At 35.8% G+C, this 9790-nt stretch overlaps 2 protein-coding genes across 3 annotated transcripts; one reads left to right on the forward strand and one right to left on the reverse strand.

Annotated features, from left to right (window-relative positions):
- Window positions 1-1011: 1011 nt before the first annotated feature.
- LOC107638814 (Haloacid dehalogenase-like hydrolase (HAD) superfamily protein) lies at window positions 1012-5487 on the reverse strand. Of its 2 annotated transcripts, XM_016342210.3 has the most exons (12): window positions 5097-5487; window positions 4933-4982; window positions 4725-4788; window positions 4466-4514; window positions 4272-4340; window positions 3774-3835; window positions 2990-3070; window positions 2324-2478; window positions 2159-2243; window positions 1714-1857; window positions 1504-1622; window positions 1012-1413 (listed from the first exon to the last, which is right to left on the reverse strand). In XM_016342210.3, exons 1-11 carry the CDS (start codon window positions 5369-5371, stop codon window positions 1511-1513), a joined length of 1146 nt encoding a protein of 381 aa, XP_016197696.1. In that variant the 5' UTR covers window positions 5372-5487; the 3' UTR covers window positions 1012-1413; window positions 1504-1510. The 2 variants fall into 2 exon arrangements, with proteins under 2 accessions (XP_016197696.1, XP_088341657.1); XM_088485531.1 differs by lacking the exon at window positions 1012-1413 and having other exon boundaries at window positions 1714-1777; window positions 5097-5474.
- A 2032-nt stretch (window positions 5488-7519) lies between these two features.
- LOC107635991 (uncharacterized) lies at window positions 7520-9453 on the forward strand. The gene is made up of 4 exons (XM_016339534.1): window positions 7520-7755; window positions 7834-8064; window positions 8183-9081; window positions 9209-9453. The coding sequence occupies exons 1-4, from the start codon at window positions 7520-7522 to the stop codon at window positions 9451-9453; spliced, it is 1611 nt and encodes a 536-aa protein (XP_016195020.1).
- Window positions 9454-9790: the final 337 nt, after the last annotated feature.

A 9790-nucleotide genomic window follows, 5' to 3' on the forward strand; every position in this document is an offset into this window, starting at 1 on the left:
AATTTGTACAATAAACGATAATATAAGTATCATCCAAATAAGTATAAAAATATTATATATATGGACATTGAGTACACATGAGTACTTCTTATATACAACAAGTCTAAGACAGCTGATGGAAAAGATATTGGATAGGTTGACATTTAAGATAATATTGATCACTTTATTCTGATATTTTAGTCTCTTCAAAAGATGAGATTTATATATAATTAAACAAGTTTTATTATAAAATGATATTTATTCGTTTAAGATTCATCTTAAAAAATTATTTTAGTCTTTTAAAAGTCAAGTATAAAAATATTTTAATCTTTTTTTTTATATGTAAAATTTCTATTTCTAATATAATTATACAATTTTAATTAATCATATAAACTAATAAAAGTAATTTAGTCTTTTTAAAATTAATTATTATGAGATATGTTAGTAAACTAAATATGAACTATGAGGACTTATTTATCTCTTTGAAATTAATGTTAAAAAAGTTATTTAGTCTCTTAAAGTGAATTATGCAAAAAAAATTTATTCTTTAAAAACGTACTCAGAAAGTTTACCCATGGATGTGATGTAGCAAGACCAATTGCAAATACATTGATTTTTCCCGAGTCAACTTAACCCGAGTTAATTTCTACTAAATTGAGAAACTAAAGCTTGCAAAATTTTAGAATAAAAAAACATACTCATCTATTAATGTCACTAAATTAGTAAATACAAGACCACAAATGTGGTGCACTAAACGCTCTAATAGATAGAAGAATCTAAATCCTCTAAAGTTTAAAGTAACTATAAATCTAAAATCGGTTAAAGATAACTTGAATTGACTTTAGATCCCACAAAAAATATACATCTACTTGGCTATTCGCTACTAATGAAGAATAACAAGTGGAGCTAACGCGGTAAGTGTCAACTGCCGAACGCAATTTGACCACTATATCTTGTCATGGAGAGTGGAGACATTTCTAATTCATCAAGTTCAAAGAAGGTGCCTCTTCTAAAGAAAAATACATAATCATCTTGTATCATACTGCGCAGGAAGCATTTTATTTTCATTCAGGTAAAATGCGTTTCACATTAAACAAGTACTGATAGAATGATAATTACAATATTTATCTCCCTTTCCTTGTGCTGCTGAGAGACATGACATTAGTATTGAATTCGTTACATTATCTTTATCCAAACCCGCATGTGTTATTAGTATAATTTGTCTGATCTTACACTATGAATTTGTTAACTAAGGTGCTTAGCATCACCATTAAATGAATATTCTGTCATGTACCAACAAACATGCTTTCAGTGACGAGACTCATAAACACTCCATCTAGAGGGCCATACTCTTTTCCTGCCAACGAAAAGCTTCAAATCTAGAGCAAGTGTGGTTATGATGAATTTCTTGGATAAGATAAACCAATATCAACTCTGGCAGAGGAAAATCAGTATTGAAAACTTTTCAGCACAATCACTAGTTGAATTCATGTAAACGATACTCTCTTGTAGCTAAGAACTTACTTTCCAATCATGGCTGTTTTTTCTTGCATATATTGCGTAATTTAGAGATTGTTAGATCTGGACCTCCAAAACCATCCATGGTAGCATTTGCCAATGGGAACTCAGCCCTAGATGTCAAGCTGCAGGAAACGATCAACTAAGCAACAGTTCTAATATGCACCATAATGATATACTAAGGAACTGTAAGTAAGACCATGCATTAGTTTAGACCTGCTCCTTAAAACAACACACGGCATTCCCACCCGATTAGCTCCAGCTACTCCAGTTTGGCTTCCTGCAACAAGTACACAGTTGCAGACAGGTAACCTAGCATATTCGGCTCCCGCACGTAGAGCAGCTACAATCTTATCTATACTGAACAGATTATCAAAAAATTAAATGATAATTGACAACAATGTTAGTATTTATTATTTAACAATGTAACTGAAAGTCTTAAACCCACATCAATAACTAATTTGAAATTGAGAAGCAATCAAACGCTAACATATGTATGTAAGTAATATTATGGAGTCTGTACTTTTAAGTTTATTGTGAAATTGACTCTTACCTTATGGATTTTCAAGTTTCTTTTCCCAGAGACTAAGCATTGATCCCTAGGTATTGGTGTCCATAAAAATCAAATAAAACTAGAAGAGATGGAAATAAATGAACTGACCTTTCAGATAAGGTGGTATCAATCTCGACACTCAACTTCAGCATGGATGCAACCTCCTTTGCTAACCTTTGTTTCTCAGCAGAGACTAGCCAAAAGTAGCATCTCAGAAAGACAAACAATGTTGCACACTAAAGATACATGCATGAGAGAGAGGAAGTAATATACCTGCTCTTTTGGCTTCCTTGGCAAGTTCTTCATCCACACCAGAAGAAATTACCTTTCCTGAGACTAGTTGGCCATATAAACTTTGCTCAACCTCTGTATTCCCCACAGTGATTACCTTTATGCTTCGATCATTACCAAGCTTTTCTTTTACGGTCCTAAATTTTAGTAAGCACAAGGCAAAAGAAAGGAAATATTAGTTTGTTCACGTTGTTCTGGAAGGAAAAGAAATTCTGGATGCTAAACAAGCATAGAGCAGGGATCAAAGGGCTTGTGAACCTCACGGGCCCCCAATAATAAGTTCAATGGAGGTGATAAAATATACATTATATTAAAATAGAATACTATTCAAATCTGTACTAGCAGTTAAAAAGCACCTTTACTAAACATTTAGTGTGCAAATAATAATTATATTCCACAATTCCATGTGTGTTTTAACTTTCAAATAAAACAAACCCCAGCAAAGCTCACCCTCACCCTCACCCTTGCACACCTAAATGAAGATTTGGTAAGCAAATCGGAAGTCCAATATACGTGATCGAGAATATTCAGGATAATGACAATTAGCACATATTTTACTGATAATCTTAATATCATATTACTTAGTACCACTATGTAGGTTTGGAACCCTTTTCCCCCCCAAGGAGGACAAAAATTTCATGAAGTTACCTGGCAATATTATCACGGCTTTTACTGTAGGCTGTAAGTATTATTACTGGAATTCCTTCATTATACGCATCATCAATAAACCTGACAATGGAGACAATTATTCTATGTTAAGATAGATAAAAAACGCTATAGTTCCGGAATTCCAAGGAGAAAAATTATGAATTGAGACTTCCCTGTCATGAATACGTCTAATAATGAATAAATTACCAACTACCAGCCGTAAGCTCATCAGGAAAGTAAACATGAAATGTACACATCTAAGGACGTGCACAAATTGCCTTAGTTGAAACACACGAATTCGGTTGAAAACCCAATGAACTCCTAATTAGTGGACAACAAACTAAATTCAAAAGGGAAAATTGCTAGACAATCACTTAACTCATTCCCACTTCAAATATGTTGACCAACAAATCAGCCATATGTTTTTCTTAAAGAATGTTATTAAGATGAAGAGGAAAAGAGACTCTATTTGAAAAAAAAAAAAAAAAACTATGAAATAAAGCTTTCCAGCCCAAAACATATCTGAGAGAGAAATCTCCCTAAAAAGATTATGTGCCTTACAACTGTAAGAATGACTAAATTGACTCAGAATTCAGAAAACAACTTAATGTGGAAAAAATGCATCAGTATGATAATGGAAGCATCCTTAACTAATGTACATATTGATTTCCTCAACTATAGTGCAAAAAGGTAGCTCCCCTGCAGGGTTGCTATTCAAAAGTGAAAACATATATCCAAGAAACATGCATCCACAGTCATATGAAATGAATAGGAGATAACTAACTGTTCAACTCCAGGTCGCAAAGGTAGGTCTTTTGACATCACAAACTCTTCCATTGCCTTTTCCTGCCAATATACCAAAGAGTTAAACAGGAAGCTCTACAAATTCTGAACACTTTAATATCAATACATGCAAATCAGCAGATTAGAAAACCATTTCACCATTTGGGGACATATTTTCACCTTTCTAGGCTATACAATAACAACCCAATTCCTTGAGTACTTTCTTTGCCATTAGAGGTCATATTACACCAGTTTTTTCATTTTTTCTTAATTAGCAGAATTGCATGGAGATATGATATGCTGCTTGAACTTATGTATTACATTGGAGAGCAATAATAGATCTTTCAACATAAAGAGATGGCCCCAGGAGTTAGGACAATTTATGTAGGATTCCTGAAGATTTTAAGTTTCATCAAACAACACATTCTCCTCATACACCAAATTTAAAGTATATTAATTAGCAGTATGTGATTTATCATTAATCAAGTTTGTTCAATACCTTTTCCTGTAAAACACTTTTTGTGAACTGTCCCTTCTCATTTGTGGGCAATGAAGTTGGCCAACCAATCTGCATTCAGATTTAGTTACAGAAGAATATAGCATGGGTTACATTTCTAGGAACATCACTGAAATTTACCAGTTCCTTTTGCTTAAAAGAAAATTCCTAATGCAGACAAAAGATGAACAACTTACTCGATTAAAATACAGAATTATCATCTTCTCTTCATCTCCCGCACTTCTCCTGGAGAGTATTTGCAGCATGGTTAACAAGCAACATAAGTACATAGACCTTGTCTTGCAGCACTCAAGATCAAGCTTTTCCAATAATTAACAAAGCAAAGAGTCTTAACCAAATGCAAATTCAGTCACTTCAATAAGCAAGAGAACAATCTAATCCAAAATCCATTATACACAAGCGCACATGGTGCAGACACACTCACAATTCACAAACCTTAAAAGATCTGCATAGATAGGTTCAGTCCAGTTTGCACAGTCAAGCCCAAGCTTCTCAAATGCTGCACCATCACAGAGTTTCATAATAATAATTAATCACACTCTCGATTTCACATAATACACAATGCAAAGCTCAATTTCGCATTAATTAATTAATTACACCTTATACATTATACATACACGATGCAAAGCTCAATTTCGCATACCTTTATTGAATGCTAATCTATTACCCACTCGGTATGCGTCCATAAGAACCCTAACACAGCAAGGAAATTCAAGTAAACAAGCATATAAAACAATAGAACAGCTTAAACAAAATTCAAATGCCACAAGCAAACAAATAAAAACGAAGCTGAAGAAGAAGACTCACCCGTCGACTTCGAGAAGAACAGCGAGGTCAGAAGATTCCTGAGAGTGCTCGCTGGATAAGGAGCATAGCGGAGATAAACGAGCAAAGCGCGAAGGCTTTGAATTGAAAGCTGGAAGTTGAGTAAGGTGATGATGATGACGATAATGAGGGCGAGGATGAGTGGAGGAGCATCGACGGGAGAAGGTTGAGGGAAGATAGCAGTTATTGTAACTGAATGTGCATGGAAGACGCAGTGTCCGCGTCTGCAGAGTCGAACTCAGCACCGTTGCTTCCATGGCAGCACGCCGGCACGATACGGCTTTGCCTGGGTTTTGTAGTTTTGTTTTGTTTTCTTTTCTTTATTTATTCCATTCTATTTTTAGAAACGAGTAGAAAGAATCATTTGTAAGAAGGTTTGTAGTTTAGAAATACTTTAGGTATACAAATTTACTTTTTGGGTAAAGTATTATTTGGCTCTCAAATGTGTGGGTCAATTCTAGTTTGATAATGTCTTATAATTTCTTAAAAAATTTTAAATAGATTTAATATTATATTATCATTTAATTTACAGGAATAATTAATAGAATGAATAATGTGATATTAATAATGTTATTTTTAAGTTATATTTTATTTTTTCTGTTACTATTGAGAGAAAAAGTTAAGCTGTGTTAATAGTGTAAGTTATTTAGGCTCTATTTGGAAAGTTTTAAAAGTAACTTTTTAAGTTTTTGACTTATGAAAAGTAGTAGTATTAATATTTGGTGTAATTTTCAAAATTAAATTGTGGCTTTTTAAGAAGCTATTTAGGAGCTTATAAAGAAATTAAAAAAAATGATTTTTCTCATAATATTACTACTTTTTATCACATTTTTATAAAATAAACACTTTTAGAACTAAAAATCCAAATAAAAAATAGCTTATTTATAAAATACTTTTAATATAGTCATTTATTATTTAAACTATTTTTTCAAAAGAAACTTAATTAAGCTGTTTACCCAAATTGGGCCTTCTCAATAGTATAGCTCTATAAATACCATATATTCTCTGGATTTTTATTTTTATAAATTAAATAAATGTAATAATTACCGAAATAAATAATTTAAAAAATATTTACCGAAATAATACTCCTTTCTTATTTCGTTTACACTATAAACAAGATAATTTTGCATGTATCTCGTTTACATTAGGTAGACGAGACACGTGTATATCTCGTTTACAGTGTAAACGAAATATACACCGTAAACGAGATACATATATTTTTTTTAAAAAAAATTTGAAAATAATAAAAAATATTAATAATATCAATAATCCAAACTTTTAGCATGTAATTAGTACATAAAAAAGCTGGTAAAAGAGATTAAAATAGATATGTTTGATCAATTAGTACTCAAAAAGAGTGGATTTTTTTCTCAAATAAAATAAAAAAAAATAATTAATTCCCCAAACCTCTTTTTTCACCTTTAATTACGAGGATGCGATTTTTTTTTTTTTTTTTTTGCTAATTAGGGGGAGTTCGCCGAACCCCGGTGAACTATATGTTATATTTCGAAAATAAAAGCATGGCTGCTGGAGAGTAGATGATCAAAGCACAATATTGATTTTTATTTTTAAGATTGACATTTTCTCTACGATGTCAAGGAATTTATTGTTATCCATTTGTTACGATGGTGAAATAGTGTATGACGAAGAAGGTTCTATAGTTTTTAGATCCGGGCAACCGATATTCACTTATATGACACTGGAGGTTGACAGTTTAACAGCTTTGAAGAATTTGATATTGCATTCCGTCGGGTTGCAAGAGGAAAAACGGGTGAAAAAGATTTACTATAGATATCCGACCGAAATAGATGGCAGGTTGTTTTATAAAAGGTATGTTACACTCGTATTGTCTCTGTTACTATTATATTTATGAGATAACGGTTGTGAGAAATACGTTTGTTGTGTTGAATTAGGTACCGTTTGTGCGACAACGAGGACGTACGGCTCATACGGTCGTGGCACAACCGATGGACAAATATTCATCTGTTGGAATTATTCGTGTATCTCGTTGAGGTGGGTGGCCAAGGATCATCTGCAAATACTGTCGATAATAGTTCGTTGACTGGAGCTGTTAGACGAACTATCAGAAGGACTATGGTGGACCTAAATATGCCACCCGAGGGGAGTCAGGAGGGGTCTAATGTTGGAGCTTGTAATGTTGACTTGATGGACGATGGGGTTGAAAGTCATGATGGTTCTGCTATTAGAGATCCGATGATGGATCAATATGAAGTTAACCCCGATGATGTAGACGATGCCAATGAAGAACCAGCTGAAATTCCCGATGATGGTGACGAGGAAGAAGAGATAAATTACTACGGTGACACCAGATTGCTCTTACACAGCCCGCCATCTCTCGACCATATGACCGACCGGATCATTTCACGAGGTTGAATCTTGATGCAATGACTTCGGATTGGTCGTTTACTCAGGGAGGCCCTGAAGAGGATCCAAGCAATGAGTTTGAGGTTGGGCAACAATTTAAAGACAAGGAAGAAATGATGTTAGCAGTTAAGCAGTACAGCATTAGGAAGGCTGTGGATTACAAAATAGTAGAGAGTGACCAGTTGAGGTACAATGCACAGTATATCCAATTCGGCACCGGTTGTAATTGGAGCATACTCATATCGTATCGCCGGAAGTAAGAAAAGTGGGAGGTTAGGAGATACAAGGGGGATCATTCTTGCATGCAAACTTCGATGGGATAAGACCATGGTAGGTTGGATTCGAAGGTGATTGCGCAATACATCTTCACGATGGTCAAAGCCGATCCAACAATCAGCATTAGGGTTATCCAAGGAGGTGTGGAGAATAACTTTGGTTACAAGGCGTCCTACAGAAAAGGTTTGGCTTGCAAAACAGAGAGTGATTGCCAGAATATATGGCGATTGGGAGGAATAGTACAACGAGCTTCCTCGTTGGTTATTCGTGATGCAGATGTACTTGTCGGGTAAGATTTATTTCAATATTAGTTATTTTTTATTAAAAATATCATATGTGTACAAGTAGGCAACTAAGTTTGGCTCTTTAGGTACTTGGGTGCAACTGGTGACTCAACCTTGGCCTAGTTCCACAGATACTGTCATGTTTCATCGGGTTTTTTGGATATTTTCACCGTGTGTTGAGGCTTTCAAGCATTTCAAGCCACTTATTTCTATTGATGGCACTCACCTATATGGTAAATACGGTGGGACCTTACTGATGGTGATAGCGCAAGACGGGAATGCAAACATTCTGCCTATTGCATTTGCCGTTGTCGAGGGTGAGACAAAGGAGGCGTGGTCGTTCTTTCTATCGTATTTACGGGAGCATGTCACACCACAACCCGGGCTCTTAGTGATTTCAGACAGACACAAATCCATTGATAGTGCATTGAATGCCGAAGGGACTTTATGGAAACCACCTCATGCCTTCCAAGCCTTTCGTACAAGACACATTGCAGCCAACTTCATGACCCACTTTAAAAACAATGACTTGAAGAAGGTTCTAATTAACGTAGCGTATTCAAAGTCACAGCGTGAGTTTGCGCATTATTTTGACCGGCTGCGGGGCAAAAACGTGGCAATCACTAACTGGCTTGAGGAAATGCAATGGTCACAGTGGGCACAGTATGTTGATGAGGGTCGTCGATTTGGTCACATGACGACGAATATATCCAAGTGCATTAATACTGTGATGAAGGGGTCCCGCAATTTTCCAATCACCGCTCTCGTCAAGTCAAGTTATTTTCGATTGGGTGAACCTTTTGCAAGGAAGGGTTTCGAGGTACTGGCCCAACTTCAAGTCGGTGCTGAGTTCTCTCAGACGTTGGTGAAGGCCATAGAATTAAACTCCAAGCACGTGAATACCATGAATGTTTACCAGTTTGATCGATCGAGAACAAACTTCACGGTTGAAGAGCTAGCGGCAGTTCCTGGGTCCAGGCAACAGAATTATCAGGTGCTGCTTAATGAGGGCACGTGTGACTGTGGGTATTTCCAAGCTTTTCACCTTCCTTGTCGTCACGTCCTTGCAGCTTGCTCTCATGCAAGACTTGATTGGAAGAGTTTTGTTCATCATGTGTACCGCATGGAGTCGGTCTTCAATGTTTATAGGTCAAGAGTTTCGACCGATAGGGCATGAGGATGACTGGCCATCTTATGAAGGATCTCGTATTCAGTGCAACCCGAGAATGATGAGAGTGAAGAGAGATCGGCCCGTGAGCTCGAGAATTCGCAACAACATGGATGACGTTGAGCATAACGACGAGAAGCGGTGCGGATTATACCGCCAGAATGGACACACACGAAGGACTTGTACCGCTCTTGATGGTGGAGGGGCGTCTTCTAGTCGATGTTAGTTATAGGTGTCGTTTACGTCTATTTACTATTATCGTTTCTATAGAAATGTTGTGTACAACAGACTTGTTTCTGTTTATATCATTCAAAACTTTCTATTTATATCATTCAAAACTTTCTGTTATATCATTCAAAACAAGATATACATAAATTTTTCACAGCAAAAAATCGATCAGTTTTAGTAACGAACAGTATGACAATTATAGCTAAACTAGAATCAACTACCTACACCCTCGCCCACCACTACGTGGACCAACATGTCGTCCATGAGGTCACGGGTCGAGATAGCCACCCATGCCACACGGAGGTGGTCTGATATCGCGCAGCCCGCGACCAACT

Source organism: Arachis ipaensis, chromosome B4 (assembly GCF_059453495.1).
Source record: "Arachis ipaensis isolate K30076 ecotype BB chromosome B4, ASM5945349v1, whole genome shotgun sequence".
Classification (NCBI taxonomy): Eukaryota; Viridiplantae; Streptophyta; class Magnoliopsida; order Fabales; family Fabaceae; genus Arachis; species Arachis ipaensis.

What these genes read in the sequence shown, in the direction of transcription:
- LOC107638814 (XM_016342210.3), bottom strand. Translation starts at nt 5,371, where the DNA reads ATGGAAGCAACGGTGCTGAGTTCGACTCTGCAGACGCGGACACTGCGT. An exon ending in GTTCTTCTCGAAGTCGACGG is followed by an intron (nt 4,983 to 5,096) that starts GTGAGTCTTCTT and finishes TTGCTGTGTTAG; the next exon opens with GGTTCTTATGGACGCATACC. An exon ending in GATACCACCTTATCTGAAAG is followed by an intron (nt 1,858 to 2,158) that starts GTCAGTTCATTT and finishes TAATCTGTTCAG; the next exon opens with TATAGATAAGATTGTAGCTG.
- LOC107635991 (XM_016339534.1), top strand. Translation starts at nt 7,520, where the DNA reads ATGACTTCGGATTGGTCGTTTACTCAGGGAGGCCCTGAAGAGGATCCA. An exon ending in CTCATATCGTATCGCCGGAA is followed by an intron (nt 7,756 to 7,833) that starts GTAAGAAAAGTG and finishes AGACCATGGTAG; the next exon opens with GTTGGATTCGAAGGTGATTG. An exon ending in GATGCAGATGTACTTGTCGG is followed by an intron (nt 8,065 to 8,182) that starts GTAAGATTTATT and finishes ACCTTGGCCTAG; the next exon opens with TTCCACAGATACTGTCATGT.